We start from the raw sequence: 22,705 nt of genomic DNA, 5'->3' as shown, positions 1-22,705 counted from the left end.
GGAGAGAAATAAACAAAGTTGCTCCCAGTAGATCTAGAAAGCTGCTTTCCCAGATGCCCCTGGCAGACATCATATTGTGTGTCTTTTGCTGAATTTGGTCACTTGCACAACCCTGAGACAACAATCAAATGGGATTATGCTGATTAATTTACAATGAAGTGACATGGCGTAGCATCAGAGCAAGGGGTGGACTTCTCGTTCTGCAAGAAATTTGGCCTACTTGGTATATGTTTGGTTAACTGAGTAGTTATAAGGGTAGTCACCAAGAGAAGGAGGAGTGGATGTTAAGGAGGCAGCCACGGTCTCTACTAGAGCAATCTAGGGTGCTTATCGATATATTATCTATGAAATGCTGAAAATCCAGAAACAACTAAAATATCCATTTAATAGATGATTGATTAAATAAACCTGGCGTGTCCCTCAGTGGAAACAATGTAACTCTTCTCTTCATATATTCAACCACTTACTCAATGAATACTTACTGAAGACCTACAATGTGCTGACCCCGTTTTATGCACTAAGGATACAGCAGAACAAAACAGTCAAAACCCTACCCTCACAGTATAGACATTTTCACTTGGTAAATAGAAAAGAAATAAATAGAGACTGTGGAATGCAATGCTGATCCATGCAAATGCTGTAGGAAAAGCAAACGGGATAAAGGGGTGGGTGACTGTTTCATTGTTTGTGTATAACACCCAGTGCTCCATGCAATATGTGCCCTCCTTAATACCCATCACTGGGCTAACCCATGGAACACACATCAAAAATAATGATGTACTGTATAGTGACTAACATAACATAATAAAAAAGGGGGGTGGGTGACTGGAAAGCATAGACCTGCTTCTAAAGTACAATGGACCTTTGAACAATGTGATGGTTGGGGCACTAACAGTCTGCGTAGTCAAATATTCTTGTATAATTTATGACTCCCCCCAAACTTAACTACTAATAGCCTACTGCTGGCCAGAAGACTTACTGATAATGTAAACAGTTTATTAACACGTATTTGGTATGTTATATGTACTACATACTATATTCTTACCATAAAGTAAAGTAGAGATAAAACGTTATTAAGAAAATCATAAGGAGGGGTGCCTGCGTGGCTCAGTTGGTTGAGCGTCTGCCATCGGCTCAGGTCATAATCCGAGGGTACTGCGATGGAGTCCCACATCAGGCTCCCTGTTCATCAGGGAGTCTGCTTCTCCCTCTCCCACTGCTACTCCCCCTGCTTGTACTCTCTCTCTCTCTCTCTGTCAAATGAATAAATAAAATCTTAAAAAAAAAGAAAATCATAAGAGAAAATACATTTGCAGTTCTGTAAGAAATCCACGTATAAGTGAACCCACGCAGTTCAAACTCATGTTGTTCAAAGGTTAACTGTGTAATCAGAGAAACACATAAAAAGACCTATGAAAACAGGGGCTCCCAGGTGGCTCAGTTGGTTAAGCGGCCAACTTGATTTTGGCTCAGGTCACAATCTCAGGGTCCTGGGATCAAGCCCTGTGTTGGGCTTAGCAGGGGGTCTACTTGAGGATTCTCTCTCGCCTTCTCCCTCTGCCCCTCCCCCCTCTCATGGTCTCTCTCTCTCTCTCTCTCTCTCTCTAAAATAAATAGTTCTTTTTTTAAAAAAGACCTATGAAAACATACTACAATTTAGAATAAAAAGCCACTTTGTAGAGTCAGAAGAGATATCTCTCAACAACATTGAATATATGAATATCTACACATAAATACCTAATTCATAATTCAGTAAGATCCAGGAAGTCATGGTATCTTTGGGGCAAAAATAAGGAAATATATAAAGAGGTAACAATCTGAAATTAGGAACAACTGCCTAGAGAATGAACTAGTGGGATTTCATCAAGATAAAAAGCTTTTGCACAGCAAAAGAAACAGTCAACAAAACCAAAAAACATGGTTTTTTTCTTGCCATGTCTAATCATAGTAACAATTGAGTTTACTTATCACTTGCTCTTGAAAACTCTAAGATGACTCTCAACTGTCAACCTCATGGTTATGACCTTTCATAGCTATGTAAAGTAAAGCAATATCTGCACATAGAAGTTTAGCTCTTTGTGTAAAATTTTTTTTCATATAGGATAGATAGCTCTTTGTATAAGTATTTTTTCTCAAATAGGATAGTTAGGCTTGGTGGAAGTTAACTTCATATTGGTACACACCATAATCCACTTATTAGTTTTTCCATTAACAAGCAAAGAATTTCAGCATATGCTCGAGATGAATTCATCTGAGGAAATTTTCTTTAATAAGACAGATGGAAGCCTCGCAAACCCTAGAAATTTTATTTAATTCATTATTTAAATGGGAACTATTCTCATCATTCATCTTTTATAGCAACTGATTTTGGTATTGAAGTAAAATTTTCAAAGTCCTTTATTTATTTTTTAAAGATTTCATTTATGTATGGATGCATGTATTTATTTATTTATTTGACAGAGAGAGAGAGAGAGAGAGAGAGAGAGAGAGCACAAGCAGGCAGAGCGGCCGGGAGAGGGAGAGGGAGACGCAACTCCCAACTGAGCAGAGAGCCTGACGTGGGGCTCAATATCAGGTCCCTGGGGTCATGACCCGAGCTGAAGGCAGACGCTTAACCAGCTGAGGACCAAGAACCCCAAATTTTCAAAGGCCTTCAAAAAAATAAAGATATTTACTTACTATCTTAGTATTATTTTAGTTGTATTTTTAAAAGTCAACTAAGAAGTTCTGTCTCATTGAATGGATACAAAAACAAAAGTCTTTATTCAGTCTTAGAGATACTCATGTATTCTGAGTAGCTCAGTCTTCTCATCGTCTGTTTGTACCCCATCTCAGCCATGGGCTTTGCCTGACTATAGTCTTACCATATGATCCAACAATTGAGATGAAAACTTATCTCTACACACAAAACTGCATATGGATGTTTATACCAACTTTATTTGTAAATGTCAAAACTTGGAAGCAACCGAGATGTTCTTCCATAGGTGTATTGATAAATAAACTGTGGGACACCAAGCCAATGGAATATGATGCAGCACTAAAAAGAAATGACCTATCAGGCAACAAAAAAACATGGAGGAAACTTAAGTGCATATCACTAAGGGACAGAAGCAAACAGAAAAGCTTACATATTACATGATTCCAAAGATAGGACATTTTGGAAAAGGCAAAACCATGGCATCAATAAAAAGACCAGTAGTTTCCAAGGGCTGGAAGTCGGGGAAGGTGTGAATAGGCAGAGCCCGGAGGACTTTTAGTGCAGTGAATATGCTCTGTATGATACTCTAATGATACATGTCATTCATTAGACATTTGTCCAAACCTATGGACTATACAATGGCAGGAAGAGTGAACACTGTGGTAAACTATGGACTTTGGGGGGTAATAGTGTGTCAGTGTAGGCTCATCCATTGTAACAAATGGACCATTCTGGTGGGGATGTTGCTGATGGGGGAGGCTATGCACTGGTGAGGGCACAGGGTGTATGGGAAATCTCTGTACCTTCCTCTCAATTTTGTTGTCAACCTAAAACTGCTTGCACTTAAAAAAAAGTCAAAAAATTATTAACTTGAGGGAAAATTACAGAGAATGGGCAGAGCAGAAAGCATTGCAATGCTGGGTGTGCTAATAGTGGACAATGCTAAATGGAGTTATAATTAGTGAGTTTTTATTGTTGTTTCATATTTCTGTTGTTTCTTTCCCCATATTGTTCTCAATAAACATGTAATAGATTTTACAGAGCAGAAATATTGTTCGTTTTTGGGTGAAAATCACAGAACTTAGTAGCAGCCCTTACCACCTTAAAAAGACTCTTCACCCACATTCATGCCCAAGAAGGAAGCCAGCGGAGAATGAGTGCGGATAGGGCAGGCTGGGATTACTGACCAGCTCCACCCTCACCCTCCCACATCTGTTCAGAGTCTCACATTTGTCACTGGGTGTCACAAGCGAAACATATTTACAACGAAAGGGGATACTAATTTATTTTGGTGGAGAGAGCTGTATTAGACTGGGGACACCTGGTGCTCCAGATGCCCATGGTGTTCACTAATCTCCAGTCCCTGACTTTAGGAGCAGTGTGCCCCAGGACAGTGCTGAGCCAAAATACACAGTTCTGTGAACCAGAGACATATTGAAGGTTTATTCCTTCTTAGTATTCAGGATTCATTCCTCACTGCTGCGGAGGTGAAAAATATAATCATCATCATCACCATCATCATCACAACCAGTACTTATTAAGCTTTTTCAATGTGTCACGCCATTCTTATTTTAAATTTTATTTTATTATGTTACGTTAGTCACCATACAATACATCATTAGTTTTTGATGTAGTGATCCAGGATTCATTGTTTTCATATAACACCCAGTGCTCCATGCAGTATGTGTCCTCCTTAATACCCATCACCAGGCTAACCCATCCAAAACCCTCAGTTTATTTCTCAGAGTCCATAGTTTCTCATGGTTCATCTCTCCCTCCGATTTCTCCCCCTTCATTTTTCCTTTCCTTCTCCTAATGTCCTCCATGGTATTCCTTATGTTCCACAAATAAGTGAAACCATACGATGATTGACTTTCTCCACTTGACTTACTTCACTTAGCATAATCTCCTCCAGTGCCATCCGTGTTGATGTAAACGTTGGGTATTCATCCGTTCTGATGGCTGAGTAATATTTCATTGTATTTACGGACCACATCTTCTTTATCCATTCATCTGTTGAAGGGCATCTAGGCTCTCTCCACAGTTTGGCTTGCGGACATTGCTGCTATGAACATTGGGTTGCATATGGCCCTTCTTTTCACTACATCTGTGTCTTTGGGGTAAATACCCAGTAGCGCAATTGCTGGGTCATAGGGTAGCTCTATTTTTAATTTTTTGAGGTACCTCCACACTGTTTTCCAAAGCTGCTCTACCAACTTGCATTCCCACCAACAGTGTAAGAGGGTTCCCCTTTCTCCACAACCTCTCCAACATTTGTTGTTTCTTGCCTTGTCAATTTTTGCCATTCTAACTGGTGTAAGATGGTATCTCAGTGCGGTTTTGATTTGAATTTCCCTGATGGCTAATGACGATGAACATTTTCTCATATGTCTGTTAGCCATTTGTATGTCTTCTTTGGAGAAGGGTCTGTTCATGTCTTCTGCCCATTTCTTTGAATGGATTTTTTGTGTTTTGGGTGTTGAGTTTGAGAAATTCTTTATAGATCTTGGATACCAGCCCTTTATCTGTAGTGTCATTTGCAAATATCTTTTCCCATTCTGTGGGTTGCCTCTTTGTTTTGTTGACTTTTTCCTTTGCTGCGCAGAAGTTTTTATCTTGATGAAGTCCCAAAAGTTCATTTTTGCTTTTGTTTCACTAGCCTTTGGAGATGTATCTTAAAAGAAGTTGCTGTGTATGTCCACAATAGCGAAACTGTGGAAAGAGCCAAGATGTCCATCGACAGATGAATAGATAAAGAAGAGGTGGTATATATACACAATGGAATATTATGCAGCCATCAAAAGGAATGAGATCTTGCCATTTGCAATGACGTGGATGGAACTGGAGGGTGTTATGCTGAGTGAAATAAGTCAGAGAAAGACATGTATCATATGACCTCACTGATATGAGGAATTCTTAATCTCAGGAAACAAACTGAGTGTTACTGGAGTGGTTGGGGGTGGGAGGGAGGGGGTGGCTGGGTGATAGACATTGGGGAGGGTATGTGCTACGGTGAGCGCTGTGAATTGTGCAAGACTGTTGAATCACAGATCTGTACTTCTGAAACAAATAACGCAACATATTTTAAGAAAAAAGAAAAAGAAGAAGATAGCAGGAGAGGAAGAATGAAGGGGAGTAAGTCAGAGGGGGAGACGAACCATGAGAGACGATGGACTCTGAAAAACAAACTGAAGGTTCTAGAGGGGAGGAGGGTAGGGGGATGGGTTAGCCTGGTGATGGGTATTAAAGAGGGCACATTCTGCGTGGAGCACTGGGTGTTAGGCACAAACAATGAATCATGGAACACTACATCAAAAACTAATGATGTAATATATGGTGATTAACATAACAATAAAAAAATTAAAAAAAAAAGAAGTTGCTGTGGCCAATGTCAAAGAGGTTACTGCCTATGTTCTCCTCTAGGATTTTGATGGATTCCTATCTCACATTGAGGTCTTTCATCCACTTTGAGTTTATCTTTGTGTAGGGTGTTAGAGAACGGTCGAGTTTCATTCTTCTGCATGTGGCTGTCCAATTTTCTCAGCACCATTTATTGAAGAGACTGTTTTTTTTTCCATTGCATATTTTTTCCTGCTTTGTCAAAGATTATTTGACCATAGAGTTGAGGGTCCATATCTGGGCTCTCTATTCTGTTTCATTGGTCTATATGTCTGTTTTTGTGCCAGTACCATGCTGTCTTGGTGGGGCATCACTGCTTCGTAATATAGCTTGAAATCGGGCAACGTGATGCCGCCAGCTTTGTTTTTCTTTTTCAACATTTCCTTGGTGATTCAGGGTCTTTTCTGATTCCATACAAATCCATCTATAAAAAACCCACAGTGAATATCATCTTCAATGGGGAAAAGCTGCGAGCTTTTCCCTTAAGATCAGGAACACTTCAAGGATGCCCACTCTTGCCACTATCGTTCAACATAGTAGTAGAAGTCCTAGCAACAGCAATTAGACAACAAAAAGAAATAAAATGTATTCAAATTGGCAAAGAAGAAGTCAAACTCTTTTTGTAGATGACATGATACTTTATGTGGAAAACTGAAAAGACTCCACCCCCAAATTACTAGAACTCATACAGCAATTCAGTAATGTGGCAGGATATAAAATCAATGCACAGAAATCAGTTGCTTTCTTATACACTAACAATGCAACTGTAGAAAGAGAAATTAGAGAAACGATTCCACTTACAATAGCACCAAAAACCATAAGATACCTCGGAATAAAACTAACGAGAGAGGTAAAGGATCTATACTCTAGGAACTACAGAATACTCATGAAAGAAATTAAAGGAGACACAAAAAGATGGAAAAATATTCCATGCTCATGGATCAGAAGAATAAACATTGTTAAAATGTCTATGCTACCCAGAGCGATCTATACCTTTAATACCATCCCAGTCAAAATTCCAATGACATTTTTCAAAGTACTGGAACAAACAATCCTAAAATGTGTCATACTATTCTTACATGCTTTTAAGTAATATTCAATCCTCGCAACTATCCTATGAAATAGGTACTAATATTCCTCCCTACATGAAGCTTAAGATGTCAACTGTTTTTTTCAGGATAAGACAGCTGGTAAGTCTTGCAGTCAGGAATCATATCCTAGAAGCTGGACTCCAGAGTCCAAGCTCTTCACCACTATGTAGGACTTTGCAACAATTTTCAGACAAAGGGGAAGAAAGGCATCCCCAGAACCCTGGAAAATACAGGGATACTAAAATCAGTTATTTCATTTAATAAGCATTTTACGTAGCATTTATTTGACATTAGAACTTATGGTCATAAGAACTTTATAATTAGAAAATCTGAACAGATCAGTGAGGAGTACAGATTGACTCAGTAATCAAAAACTTCCCAACACAGAAGACCCCAGGGCCACCGGGCGGTGGAGCAAGATGGCGGAGGAGTAGGAGACCTGGATTTCGTCTGGTCTCAGGAATTCAGCTGAATAGGGATCAAACCATTCTGAACACCTACAAACTCAACAGGAGATCGAAGATAAGAAGAGTAACAACACTCTGAACAGAAAAGCGACCACTTACTGGAAGGTAGGACGTGCAGAGGAGTGAATCTGAGACGATATTCAGGAGGATAGACGGCGGGGGAGGGGGCCTCCGCCGGCCGCTTCTGGCAAGTGCTAGAGCCGCGGAGCACAAAATCGGAACTTCTAGAAGTCGGCTCCGCTGAGGGACGTCGCTCCAGTGGCCAAGCGGGGGGTGGGCCCTCGCGGGACAGTGTGGTCTCAGGACCCTCGGAGTCACAGAAAGACCGGGGGTGCCTGAGTGCGGCAGAGCTCCCAGATATCGGAGCGGGGAAGCCGGCTGCAGAGACGGAGCCGAGGCGCGGGCTCTCAGCTCGGGGTGGCCATAAACTGTGATCCGCGGCCCAGTCGGGGCACGGCTCCCCCAGCAGGGACCCAACAAGCGGCAGAGCCGGGGAGACTCCCCTTCCTTCCCGGGGAGGAGCGGTGCGGGAACGCACCACAGGGATCTGCTGGGTTTGGAGACTCCACACGGGGTCGGGTGCCAGAGATAGAAACGCTCGGTCACAGGCCGGGTGAGCACGGAGTGCGGCCGGAGACCGGGGACAAGGGAGTCACTGCTTTTCTCTAGGGGCGCACTGAGGAGCGGGGCCCCGAGTTCTCAGCTCCTCCGGGCGGAGATTGGGAGGCCACCATTTTCACCCTGGTCCTCCAAAGCTGTACCGAGAGCTTGCAGGGAACAAAAGCTCCTGAGAGCAAACCCGAGCAGCTTGCTTAGCCCGGACCACAAGGGCGGGGCAATTCCGCCTCCGGCAAAGACATTTGGGAACCAGGGCAACAGGCCCCTCCCCCAGAAGATCAGCACGAACAGCCAGCAAGCCAAGACCAAGTTTACCGATCAAGGAGAACGGGAGAACTCCAGCGCTAGGGGAATACTGCACATAGAATTCATGGCTTTTTTACCATAATTCATTAGTTTTTCAAAGTTAATATTTTTAAATGTTTTTTTCTAATTTTTCTTTTTCCCTTTTTCAAACAACATCTTATCAATCCCTTTTTTAAAAAAACATTTTTTATTTTGCATTTTTAGAGTCATATTTTTATCCCTTCATAGTAGTTACCCTTATTTTTGACATATATATATATAAGTTGCTCTCTCTTTAAAATTTTGAGATACAATTTCTTCTAACAGATCAAAATATACCCTAAATCACTAGTGTATGGCTTTGTTCTAGTCTCCTGCCCGATCACATTCTCTCCCCTTTTTTTTCTTTTTTCTTTTTCTTTTTAAATCTTCTTCTTTCTTTTTAAAAACAACTTCTTATCAAGTCCTTTTATAAAATCTTTTATAATTTTCATCTTTACAGTCATCTGCCATCCCTTCATTGTATCAACCCTTATTTTGTACATATATAAGTCTTTCTTCCTTTAAAATTTGAGCAGGCACTTTCTTCTAACAGACCAAAATATGCCCAAAAGCTAGTGTGTGGCACTGATGTATGCACTAGCCTGATCATATTTGATCATATTCTGTTTTTTTTTTGTTTTGTTCTGTTTTTGTTTGTTTTTATCTTTTTCTTTTTCCCTTCTTTCTTTCCCTTTCTTGTCCCCTGGTTTCAGGTCTTTTCTGATTTGTATAGAGTATATTTGCTGGAGACATTGTTAACCTGTTAGCATTCTGTTCTCTCATTCATCTGTTCTCCTCTGGACAAAATGACAAGACGAAAAAAATCACCTCAGCAAAAAAAAAACAAGAGGTAGTACCATCTGCAAGGGACCTACTCAATAGTGACATTAGTACGATGTCAGACCTAGAGTTCAGAATCATGACTTTAAAGATACTAGCTGGGCTTGAAAAAACTGTGGAAGTTATTAGAGAAACCTTTTCTGGAGAAATAAAAGAACTAAAATCTAACCAAGTCAAAATCAAAAAGGCTATTAATGAGGTGCAATCAAAAATAGGGGCACTAACTGCTAGGATAAATGAGGCAGAAGAAAGAATCAGCGATATAGAAGACCAAATGATGGAAAATAAAGAGGCTGAGAAAAAGAGAGAGAAACAACTACAGGATCACGAGGGCAGAATTCGAGAGATAAGCAATACGATAAGATGAAACAACATTAGAATAATTGGGATCCCAGAAGAAGAAGAAAGAGAGAGAGGGGCAGAAGGTATATTGGAGCAAAAAATAGCAGAGAACGTCCCTAATGTGGGGAAGGAAACAGGCATCAAAATCCAGGAGGCACAGAGAACCCCTCTCAAAAACAATAAAAATAGGTCAACACCCCGACATCTAATAGTAAAACCTACGAGTCTCAGAGACAAAGAGAAAGTCATGAAAGCATCTCGGGAGAAGAGATATGTAACCTACAATGGTAGAAACATTAGATTGGCAACAGACCTATCCACAGAGACCTGGCAGGCCAGAAAGGACTGGCATGATATCTGCAGAGCACTAAACGAGAAAAATAGGCAGCCAAGAATACTATATCCAGCTAGGCTGTCATTGAAAATAGAAGGAGAGAGAAAAAGCTTCCAGGACAAACAAAAACTAAAGGAATTTGCAAACACAAAACCAGCCCTACAAGAAATATTGAAAGAGGTCCTCTAAGCAAAAAGAGAGCCTAAAAGCAGCATAGATCAGAAAGGAACACAGACAATACACAGTAACAGTCACCTTACAGGCAATACAATGGCACTAAATTCATACCTTTCAATAGTTACCCTGAATGTAAATGGGCTAAATGCCCCAATCAAAAGACACAGGCTATCAGATTGGATGAAAAAACAAGACCCATCCATATGCTGTCTGCAAGAGACTCATTTTAGACCCAAAGACACCCCCACATTGAAAGTGAGGGGGTGGAAAACCATTTACCATGCTAATGGACACCAAAAGAAAGCTGGGGTGGCAATCCTTATGTCAGACAAATTAGATTTTAAAACAAAGACTGTAATAATAGATGAAGAAGGACACTATATCCTACTTAAAGGATCTATCCAAGAAGAAGATCTAACAGTTGTAAATATCTATGCCCGTAACGTGGGAGCAGCCAATTATATAAGACAATTAATAACAAAAGCAAAGAAACACATTGACAACAATACAATAATAGTGGGGGACTTTAACACCCCCCTCACTGAAATGGACAGATCATCTAAGCAAAAGATCAACAAGGAAATAAAGACTTTAAATGACACACTGGACCAAGTGGACTTACAGACATATTCAGAACATTCCATCCCAAAGCAACAGAATACACCTTCTTCTCTAGTGCCCATGGAACATTCTCCAGAATTGATCACATCCTGGGTCACAAATCAGGTCTCAACCGGTACCAAAAGATTGGGATTATTCCCTGCATATTTTCAGACCATAGTGCTTTGAAACTAGAACTCAATCACAAGAGGAAAGTCGGAAAGAATTCAAATACATGGAGGCTAAAGAGCATCCTACTAAAGAATGAATGGGTCAACCAGGAAATTAAAGAAGAATTAAAAAAAATTCATGGGAACCATGAAAATGAAAACACAACTGTTCAAAGTCTTTGGGATACAGCAAAGGCAGTCCTGAGAGGAAAGTATATAGCAATACAAGCCTTTCTCAAGCAACAAGAAAGGTCTCAAATACACAACCTAACCCTACACCTAAAGGAGCTGGAGAAAGAACAGCAAATATAGCCTAAACCCAGCAGGAGAAGAGAAATAATAAAGATCAGAGCAGAGATCAATGAACTAGAAACCAAAAGAACAGTAGAACAGATCAAGGAAACTAGGAGCTGGTTCTTTGAAAGAATTAACAAGATTGATAAACCCCTGGCCAGACTGATCCAAAAGAAAAGAGAAATGACCCAAATCAACAAAATCATGAATGAAAGAGGAGAGATCACAACCAACACCAAAGACATACAAACAATTATAAGAACATATTATGAGCAACTCTATGCCAGCCAATTAGATAACCTGGAAGAAATGGGTGCATTCCTAGAGATGTATCAACTACCACAACTGAACCAGGAAGAAATAGAAAACCTGAACAGACCTATAACCACTAAGGAAATTGAAGCAGTCATCAAAAATCTCCCAACAAACAAAATCCCAGGGCCAGATGGCTTCCCAGGGGAATTCTATCAGACATTTAAAGAAGAATTAATACCTATTCTCCTGAAACTGTTCCAAGAAATAGAAATGGAAGGAAAACTTCCAAATTCATTTTATGAGGCCACCATTACCTTGATCCCAAAACCAGACAATGACCCCATCAAAAAGGAGAATTACAGATCCATATCTTTGATGAACATGGATGCAAAAATTCTCACCAAAGTACTAGCCAATAGGATCCAACAGTACATTAAAAGGATTATTCACCATGACCAAGTGGGATTTATCCCTGGGCTGCAAGGCTGGTTCAACATCCGCAAATCAATCAATGTGTTACAATACATTAACAAAAGAAAGAACAAGAATCATATGATCCTCTCAATAGATGCAGAAAAAGCATTTGACAAAGTACAGCATCCTTTCTTGATCAAAACTCTGATTCAGAGTATAGGGATAGAGGGTACATACCTCAATATCATAAAAGCCATCTATGAAAAACCTACAGCGAATATCATTCTCAATGGGGAAAAGCTGAGAGCTTTTCCCCTAAGGTCAGGAACGCGGCAGGGATGTCCACTCTCACCACTGCTATTCAACATAGTATTAGAAGTCCTAGCCACAGCAAACAGTTGAAAATAGAGCTACCATATGATCCAGCAATTGCACTACTGGCTATTTACCCCAAAGATACAAATGTAGGGATCCGAAGGGGTACGTGCACCCCAGTGTTTATAGCAGCAATGTCCATAATAGCCAAACTGTGGAAAGAGCCAAGATGTCCATCGACAGATGAATGGATAAAGAAGAGGTGGTATATATACACAATGGAATATTATGCAGCCATCAAAAGGAATGAGGTCTTGCCATTTGCAACGACGTGGATGGAACTGGAGGGTGTTATGCTGAGTGAAATAAGTCAATCAGAGAAAGACATGTATCATATGACCTCACTGATATGAGGAATTCTTAATCTCAGGAAACAAACTGAGGGTTGCTGGAGTGGTTGGGGGTGGGAGGGATGGGGTGGCTGGGTGATAGACATTGGGGAGGGTATGTGCTATGGTGAGCGCTGTGAATTGTACAAGACTGATGAATCACAGATCTGTACCTCTGAAACAAATAATGCAATATATGTTAAGAAAAAAAAAAGAAGAAGAAGATAGCGGGAGGGGAAGAATGAAGGGGAGTAAGTTGGAGGGGGAGACGAACCATGAGAGACGATGGACTCTGAAAAACAAACTGAGGGTTCTAGAGGGGAGGGGGGTGGGGGGATGGGTTACCCTGGTGATGGGTATTAAAGAGGGCACATTCTGCGTGGAGCACTGGGTGTTATGCACAAACAATGAATCATGGAACACTACATCAAAAACTAATGATGTAATGTATGGTGATTAACATAACAATAGAAAATTATTAAAAAAAAAAAAAGAAGAAGACCCCCAGGGCCAGACGACCTCACTGGCAATTTCTACCAAACATTTAAAGAGGAACTAACAGCCATCCCTCTCAGACACTTCCAGAAAAGCTGAAAAGGAGGGAACACTTCCAAATTCATTGTATGAAGCCAACGTGAGCCTGATACCAAAGTCAGAGAAGGAAGGACACTAAAATAAAATTGTAGACCAATATCCCCGATGGAACCCACTATTTGTCTCATAATTCTTCACTGGGTAGGCAGTCAAGAAGTTGTCATGTAAGGCTCTTATAAACAGGAGTGTAGTGCACTGAAGAGTAATACAAGTCAAAGACAAAAACTGAACAAGTAAGAAGATTGATTTTATTCTGATTATTGTAGTAAGAGCACCCCAGATCCAAAGATCAGAGTGTCTCAGCAGGATGGTTTTGCCTTAAGATTTCTATAGGGAGAAAGAAACAAGTTACAGTTGGAGAGATTTGTCGTTGAGAAAACCAATTTTTTGAAGTCAGGGGATTTCTCAGTCAGCTGAACAAAAAGAGTTTTCTCTGTGTCTAGCCAGTTTCAGGGAAAAAAGAATTCTAAGCTTAGCTAATCATTCATGAGACAAAGAACAGGAAGTTGGAGTGTCTATTTGGCCACCTCAGCAGGTGGAAATAAAAGAGGAAAGGTCTGTGTTTGGTCTTGTCACAGGTAAATAAGGGAGTCATCCTGAGTTTTATGGGAGCCACGAGAAAGAGTGGACAAAGTCTCTAGTAACTCCTGTGTGGTAGGGTAGTTCTTTGTGGTAAGCCATTTCCCCGAACACAAAATTCTGAGGATTTTTTTTTATTAACATATAATGTATTTGTTCAGGGGTACAGGTCTGTGATTCATCAGTATTACACAATTCACAGTGCTCACCGTATCACATACCCTACCCAGTGTCCATCACCCAGCCACCACAACCCCTCCACCCCCTGCTCTCCAGCAACCCTCAGTTTCTTTCCTGATTTCAGAGACTCTTATGATTTGTCTCCCTCTCTGGTTTCATCTTGTTTCATCTTTCCCTCCCTCCCCCTATGATCCTCTGTCTTGTTTCTCAAAGTCCTCATATCAGTGAGATCACATGATACTTGTCTTTCTCTGATTGACTTATTTCGCTTAGCATAATACCCTCTAGTTCCAACCATGTCATTGCAAATGGCAAGATTTCATTTTCAAAATTCCGAGGTTTTTTAACAGTCACTCTTTCCTTTTTCTTTTTTTAAAAGATTTTATTTATTTATTTGACAGAGAAAGACACAGTGAGAGAGGGAACACAAGCAGGGGGAGTGGGTGAGGGAGAAGCAGGCTTCCTGCTGAGCAAGGAGCCCGAAGTGGGGCTCGATCCCAGGACCCTAGGATCACGACCTGAGCTGAAGGCAGACACTCAATGACTGAGCCACCCAGGCGCCCCAACAGTCACTGTTTTCTGGGAGCACAGGGCTCAGATAAAGTTCAACATGTCAGAGGCAATCCAGAGATTCAGTTCTGAGTTCTGACTTTTCCAATAACTTCCTTGAGGACCACAGCTTCCTCATCATAAAAATGGGGGGCAGGGGATGATTTATTAAATGTATTTCATATCTCAGTGTTTGGTGAGTCTCTGAGAATGGCAGAAGGACCCTTTAGAAGAAGGGAGATGCCAAGTGGGGCAGAAAGAGGGGGACAGAGTCACAAAGGGAGGAGGAGATAACAAAGAAAGGCCATGCCACAGAGAGAGGAGGAAAAATGTCAGCAGATACATCAGGACTCCTGAGATATTTGGGATCAGAAAAGGGCAACTCCCCTGCCTTACGTGCCATTCACTTAGTAGTTAATGAGTGCCTACATTGTCCTAACGTTCAAGGCACTTTCCCATGGCTATGGCCTTAGAAGCTACTTTGCCCATCTTTTTTCCTTAGATCAGTTGTTCCCAACTGGGAATGATTTTGACCCCAAGGGAACATTTAGCAATGTCTGGAGATATTTTGGTTATCACAACTGTGAGGAGGGGCTAGTGGTACTTGTAACTAAGACCAGGGACACTGATAAATACACCTCAGAGTGCAGGGCAGTCCCCACAACACAGAATTACCTGGCCCCAAATGTCAATTCTGCCTTCTAGTTAATCATCTTTTTATCAGAAAAATTTCAAATGTAAAAGAAACAAACTACTTCAGGAGGGATGATTTGCTAAAGCAGAAGAAACATCCTGGTAGGCCATTCAGATGTGTGGGAGTAGAATCTGGTTATATGTAGTTAGACGTTAGTTCTTCCTGAGATTCACTTATTCTGGATACTTCTGCCATACCTCATTAATTATGACAACTGCTCCAGTAACACATTTCTTAGATTTTTCTAAGAATTCTATCTGCTCCCTAGAGTCATCCCTTAATTTGGTAGAGTTCAGATTGTTCTCCTTAATTATGTTTATGGTATCACAGTGGAGGACACGACCCCTGAAATGAGGCTGCTTGAGTTTGAACCCTGTGTTGAGCACTGAAGAGTATAAAACTTTGAGCAAAACATGTAATTTCTCTAAGCTTCACCCTCCCTATCTGTAAGATGGTAAAAATTAGAACAGCACTTATGAAGCAGTTGTAAGGATTGAATGAATTGATGTATATAAATCCCATCCACAGTGCCTGAGACATAGGAAGCACTCCATAAACTTCAATTCTATTATCATTGGCCAAGATTTCTGCATTATCATTGTGTCCAGAATGTGGTGAACTTATGGGGGAAGTGTTGTACAACAGTTAAGCACACAAACTCTGAAGCCAGATTTCCTGGGTTGGAAGCCTTACCCCACCATGTACTTGCTATGTGATTTTGGTCAAGTCTCCTGCAATTTTGTGTGCCTCGGTTTTCCTATATATAAAGTAGGGAGGGTAATAGGAACTTCTAGTGTTGTAATGAGAATTACTAAATTAATATATGCAAAGTTTTTGTATATGTAAAGTATATAGTAAGTTCTAGTAAATGTAAGTGATTTTTTCACTCTTCTGTCTAGATCAATCATAGCTTCAATTCAGAACATTTTTTCTTTTGTCAAGGAAACAAGTTGTCCCTGTTAATAATGAAAAGTTAACATGGATATCCAAGGCCAGAGATACCAGAGAAGAATTATATAATAATGAAAGAGTCAATGTTAATTAAACATCAAGGGGGTAGTGTTCAAGATGGTCATCAAGATGAAAGTTCACAGCTGAGACAACCAAGTACCTAAGATTTTTGTCTGGGAAATAGGACACCCATAGCCCCGTTTCGTGACCTTATTCCAACATACTTTTCTATTATGGGGAACACATCACACCAGGTGGGTTTATTACTTCAATTCCCATAAACTTCTGGAAAAGTAGACAAAAGCTAATGTTTAAATCTGATGCTGAATTATCTTCAATTTGGCACAGAATTGAATTCTAAATTTGGATTTGTGAGCTTCCAGTAAAACCACTTTTCTGGCACCCATACCATGGGTGTCGATGTCAAACCTGGAGGTATAAATAGCTATGGATGAGAAATGTTCATCACTCTCCCCAATCCAGATCCAGGGATCAACGATGAAGACTTTCATCTTCCTTGCCCTGCTGGGAGCCACTGGTAAGCCTATAATAATAATAAATGAATCAGTGCGTGTCCATGATGTATTTGTTTGCACTTTGTACTCTGAAAGACAACGATGAGTATTGAATAGAATATCTGTATTCAAGAAGCTTAAAATATTGAAATGACAGCATATATAGTAGTCCTCTCTTTTCTGCAGTAGCTAAATCCACCCCAGTAGATGTCTGAAGCCACAGATAGTGCTGAACCCTATATATACTGTGTTTTTCCCCCACCTATACATACCCATGATAAAGTTTAAATTATAAATTAGGAACAGTAAGGGATTACCAATAAAACTAATAATAACAGGAAAATTATATCAATGTACTGTAATAAAAGTTATGTAACTATGCTCTTCTGTCTCTCTCTCTCAAAATAACTTATTGTACTGTACTTACCTTTCTTGTGATGATGTGAGGTGATAAAATGCCTACGTGATGAGATGAAGTGGGGTAAATGACAGGTATTGTAACATAGTGTTAGGCTATAAGGATTTTCGGAGGACACATCAGAAAATGGATCATCTGCTTTGTGACTCTAGTTAACCAAGGGTAACCAAATCCACAATAAGAGGGGGATTACAGTCGTACAAATGTCTATACATAATTAAATCTCCCTTGTGGGGGAAAGATGATAGTGAGCAAGAGTAATTAGCCTAGAAAGTATAAGGAGGCAGAAATTGCCCTGAACTTCAAGGAAAGATCTATGGAGAAAAGAAAAAGGAAAAGGGAGTTAACATTAAGGAAATGTTGTTTTGACCTTTCTAAGCATTTGGAGTTAATAATTGGAAGTGAAAATTGGGACTAGTGACTAGTTTTGGGCTCGTTGAAGACTCTATGAGGGTCAGAGCCGGCGTCTCCTCTACACTGATGGGCATCTTCACAAGGACCTTAACAGGTGAAGGTACTTCATTTCTCATGAATAAAAGCTATGGGCTGGGTTTTACAACATTTTTGCTAATGAAATCTCTCTGGTGTAAAATAATGTATCATTTAATCATCAAAAGAAAGAAAAATGTCTATTTCTGTTTTTTATACTACCAAATTTATACAAATCTTACTATTAAACTTTCCCCAATTAGACAGGTATAAATTCAATACATTAGTCTATACATCTGGAAATGTCTTTCCCAAAATTACTTTAAAATACTTGGAAAATAGGGTACATACAATATAATCATAGACTTTGGAAGCCATCCAAATCTTAATAAATCAGTGGGCAGACTTCAGAATGCTGAGTAAATTTAAAAATGTTTGAAAGAAAACTGAAATAAGGGGAAAGGTTGGGAAAGGAAAACCATATAATGTTCTATGAAATTATGTCATGAAAATTTTAGGCAAGAACCAAAAAGAGAAATTGGGGGAACAAGAATACAAAACTCCCAATTACTTCCAGGCCTGAATATTCTTAGGGGGCTTCTAAAATCTTCCTTTCTGTTACTTCATGGGGATATCTATCCTATACCAACTACCAAAAATAAACATAAGCATGGTTACTATAAAACCTTATTAAACTTATTTGCGTGACTGTTGAGCAAAGTTTTGTATAAAAAGTATTCTTTATACCCTTAGATAGTAATGTTCAGGGCATTTATTACATAAAGAATCTCTGATCGAGGTGTGTGTGTGTGTGTGTGTGTGTGTGTGTGTGTGTGTGTGTGTGTGTTCCTTATGTTAAAAAACAGTATATCAAATTTAAAGCATAAATTAAAAATTAGACACTTATAATAGTATAAGTAGGGCATGTATTAAAGGAATAGAATAATGAGATTTTGGGAAAATATGTAAAAATTATGTATTCACCATTTCCTGATTATGTGTCAAAGGAAAACATTATCTTCTCTTTACTAGTTAATCTGCAAAAACTTAGTGGTAAGTAGAAACTCCAAGATGGATCTGATCTGTTTACCTAATTGTTTCCAATTTTTCCTTGTCAGTTGCTTTCCCCATTGATGATGATGACAAGATCATTGGGGGCTACACCTGTCAGAAGAATTCTGTCCCGTACCAGGTGTTCCTGAACTCGGGCTACCTCTTCTGTGGTGGCGCCCTCATCAATTCCCAGTGGGTGGTGTCCGCAGCTCACTGCTACAAGTCGTAAGTAAACAATCCTCACATCCCTGTTCTCTCAGATCAACTCATGCCCCAACTCTGCCAAAGCACAATCAGGGTAAACTGCACAGTTACACTTGACGGGTGAGCATTCAGGTTCTAGGAGCCTCATCATTCCTCCCAGGGACTGAATGATGCATTGAGGGAAGTTTACATGGAAAGGTAAACTTAGAGTTCCTTGATGTCTTTCCAAATGATGGTACCAAAGACATGGGAGGGGAGCTAGTGAGTGATGAAATATACTTAGAACTGGCTTAAGAGCATTATCAATAAATAGTCCTAATCATGATAGCTCAATCAGGAAAAAAATGGCATATGGAGGTAATAACCCACATGAAGATTCCAGCAAACACTAAAAATAAGCACAATTCATTCTGCCCCCTTAAAATTGTCATGTCTCTGATTCCTGCCACATCTCCCTACAGTAATCGGTAATCTCAACCAGAGGAGGAGTAACAGGTGCTGAATAGTCACCACCAATTCCTGTTTCACCTCCCATCTTTTTATTGGCATCACTTAGTCATGGGAACTAAATATATCTAACTTTCTAACAAGATTGTGGGCTGTGAGTCTATACCGGTAGGGACACCCACCTAAGAGTTACTCTCACCTGCACCATGTCTGGTTGGGCTCCCTTTAGTGCACAATTACCTATGTGTGGAAATGCTTGCCGGGGATGGTGTTCGTGCTGACGCTCATGAATGGGGTGAACAGGGAAAGGGGAAACGCTCAAGTTGGCCCTCAAGGAGCTTTGCATCCTTTAATCCAGCCGAATCCGGGTGCATCTGGGAGAACACAACATCGCAGTCTCTGAGGGTGGTGAGCAATTCATCAATTCAGCCAAGGTCATCCGCCACCCCAAATACAACGAAAAAACTTTTAATAATGACATCATGCTGATTAAACTGAGTTCGCCTGCCACCCTCAACTCTCAAGTGTCTGCTGTCTCTCTGCCAAAATCCTGTGCGGCTGCTGGTACCAAGTGCCTCATCTCTGGCTGGGGGAATACCCAGAGTACTGGGGGTAAGTGTCACCTGGAACAAAAGCACCAACTCTGGAAATCCTAGAAGGGAAAGACATGTTGAGGGTCAGTTAGTCCAAATTGTCCCTCAAGGCAAGATTCCTAGAGGAGAGTTTGTAGATATATGGAGTCTTAGGAAGATTCCTTTGCTGGAAAACACAACAAAAATGAGCTATGATAAAGATGGCAGATATTCAATTGAAGTGTGATTAGTGATTTGCAAAGAAGTAGAAACTGAGGAGGTAAACAGAACAGACAGTTTGGGTACTGCCTGAAGTAGAGACCTGCTTGAGAAATAGTCTAGATTTTTTTTTAAAGATTTTCTTTATTTATCTGAGAGACAGAGAGTGAGAGACAGAGAGCACGAGAGGGAAGAGGGTCAGAGGGAGAAGCGGACTCCCCACTGAGCAGGGAGCCCGATGCGGGACTCGATCCCAGGACTCCAGGATCATGACCTGAGCTGAAGGCAGTCACTCAACCAACTGAGCCACCCAGGCGCCCAAGAAATAGTCTAGATTTGAGATCTGTAGTCAGTGATGCTAATGTCAGAGAGAACAACTCGTTGATTAAAACTGTTGGAAAGACTTTCCAGATAAAAGTTGTTCTTCCAAAATAGAAGTTACTGGCCATCTGAGAGAGCAGGAAAGGTGGGGTTGGGGGAAGATTGGGAAAATTTTCTAGGAATCCTGTGGAAAATATTCTTCCATTTTTACTGTTCCACCCATCAGAAAAGTTTCCTGCTGCCCTGCAGTGTCTTCAAGCGCCCATCCTCTCTGACAGCACTTGCCGCAATGCCTACCCTGGCAGGATCAGCAGCAACATGATCTGTCTGGGCTACCGGCGGGGTAAAAAGGATGCTTGCCAGGTCAGTTTCTTTGTACTCGTTCCAGCGGAGCTTCTAGCCCTTCCACATAGTTCCCTTTCCCAAAACACAGATTGAAAAGCTGTCTCTGGGATGGATTATAAGGGACCATGTATAGATTTGGGATCAGTGATAATTTTCTTTTTGAGACATTAATATCTAAGGCCAAGAATAAAAAGATACACAGAAGATGATGTACAAACAGGACATCCAGGTGCCATGCTGAGGAAGTATGTTGTAGAAGGAAGAGTTCTGATAAAAGCAGGGCTAGCTGGGCAGCACTGCACTCACCAACCTCACCTCTTCTCGGCCCTGCATGCCTGCAACTAAGAAAAGAGCAGGAGCTAGAAGGAGGGAGGAGAAAGGAGAGGCATGCTGTCAGAGATTGAGAATTGGATTTCCAGGGGAAGGGAAGGTGCTTCCTAGAGAATCAGCTACCTGAGAAAACGGACCCAGAGTAATGGAGAAACAGCATTTTGCCTTTCTTCCATCTTGGCATAGTTGCGAGTTCTTACTGTCTCTTCCCTCTTGTGCAGGGTGACTCTGGTGGCCCTGTGGTCTGCAACAGAGAGCTCCAGGGCATTGTCTCCTGGGGTATCGGCTGTGCTCAAAAGGGCAAACCTGGTGTCTACACCAAGGTCTGCAAATATGTGAGCTGGATTCGGCAGACCATTGCTGACAACTAAGCATGTAAGCATTTGTACCGATCTAAGCACCAATCTGTTGGTCAACTTCACCTTCCAACCATACCTAAAAACAGTAACTAAAATAAAAACATCTTGTTTCACATCGCATGTGTCCAAGAACTGTCCTTACTTAGTATTATGAATTTTCTCTTCAACCCGGCTCCTGAGTAAGAGGGTGTACATAGAATTGAACAATTACACAAAGATAGAAATGGAGAGGTTATGTCATGATTCATTCAGCCTGCTCAAAATGAATTTACTGATCAACTACTATCTGCTAGGCTCTGTGTGGTCCACTGATGATATAAGCATGGATAAGCTTAGAGGTCACTGGTACCATCACATTTTTGAACAGATGACGGCACCAAGGTGCAGAATGTGAAAATCAACTGCCCAAAGTCTTTCAGCAAGCTCATAGTCAGGTGGAGACCAAGCTCCAACTGTCCTGATTCCCGATGCATTGCCACAGCTGGGACACCATGGGCTCCTTCTGTGCTCTAATCTCTCTGAAACTCTGTGAGGCTAGATGAGGGAAACCACCAGGTGGAGAAATTTTTACAAATCACTGATGTCCTGCATTCTCCAAGGTTTTACCGACTTATATATTCCAGTTCTCTAAGACCTTTCCTGTTTTCCCACTGGGGTTTTATTGCTATAGCAGCCATGATGTCTGCAAGCAATCCGCGCCCCTCTTCCACCAGCAGTCCCCCAAATCCCAGTCCAAATAATGCAGTATTTTGAACTTTAAGAAAAAGAAAGTGCAAATGCATGTACACTTGGGGTTTTTTTTTTTTTAATTTTTAAAATTTTATTATGTTATGTTAGTCACCATACAATAATAGATCTATTGCATCCAGTTCATAGAAGATTTGTCTACAGAGTTCGTTTGGAGTACAGGTCCCAACACATGATTCCTGTGCATATCTGGTATAGATCCAGGAAAAAGATATCATGGGATCTGAGCATGGAAACACTGGAGCAGGTGGAGGAGGTTTGAAAGGGGGAAATGTTCACAACCTCAGGAATAAGGTGAAGAAGGGATATTGTCTTAGTTTAGACTGCTATAACAAAAATGCCATAGCCTAGGTGGCTTAAACCACAAACTAATTTCTCATGGTTCAGGAGGCTGGGAAGTCCAATGTGCCATGGAAATAGTGGGAGCCTCCTTCCTGCCTTGTAGACAGTGGCCTTCTCACTGTGTCCT

General features: G+C 40.8%; 1 protein-coding gene across 1 annotated transcript; it reads left to right on the top strand.

The window, feature by feature from the left end:
* Positions 1–16,775: 16,775 nt before the first annotated feature.
* On the top strand, positions 16,776–21,567 carry LOC114203921 (serine protease 1-like). The gene is made up of 5 exons (XM_088018492.1): positions 16,776–16,815; positions 18,758–18,917; positions 19,702–19,955; positions 20,682–20,818; positions 21,352–21,567. Exons 1-5 carry the CDS (start codon positions 16,776–16,778, stop codon positions 21,499–21,501), a joined length of 741 nt encoding a protein of 246 aa, XP_087874618.1. The 3' UTR covers positions 21,502–21,567.
* The last annotated feature ends 1,138 nt before the right edge of the window (positions 21,568–22,705 follow it).

This window comes from Eumetopias jubatus, unplaced genomic scaffold (assembly GCF_037043125.1).
Source record: "Eumetopias jubatus isolate StellerSeaLion01/CBP00866 unplaced genomic scaffold, mEumJub1_p1.0 scaffold_14, whole genome shotgun sequence".
NCBI classification, from domain to species: domain Eukaryota; kingdom Metazoa; phylum Chordata; class Mammalia; order Carnivora; family Otariidae; genus Eumetopias; species Eumetopias jubatus.
This window is presented reverse-complemented; position numbering and strand designations above follow the sequence as displayed.

Excerpts from the sequence above, each read along its gene's own strand:
- LOC114203921 (XM_088018492.1), top strand. The coding sequence starts at position 16,776 with ATGAAGACTTTCATCTTCCTTGCCCTGCTGGGAGCCACTG. Across the intron at positions 18,918-19,701 it reads GCAGCTCACTGCTACAAGTC|CCGAATCCGGGTGCATCTGG; the intron begins GTAAGTAAACAA and ends CCTTTAATCCAG. Across the intron at positions 19,956-20,681 it reads GAATACCCAGAGTACTGGGG|AAAAGTTTCCTGCTGCCCTG; the intron begins GTAAGTGTCACC and ends TCCACCCATCAG.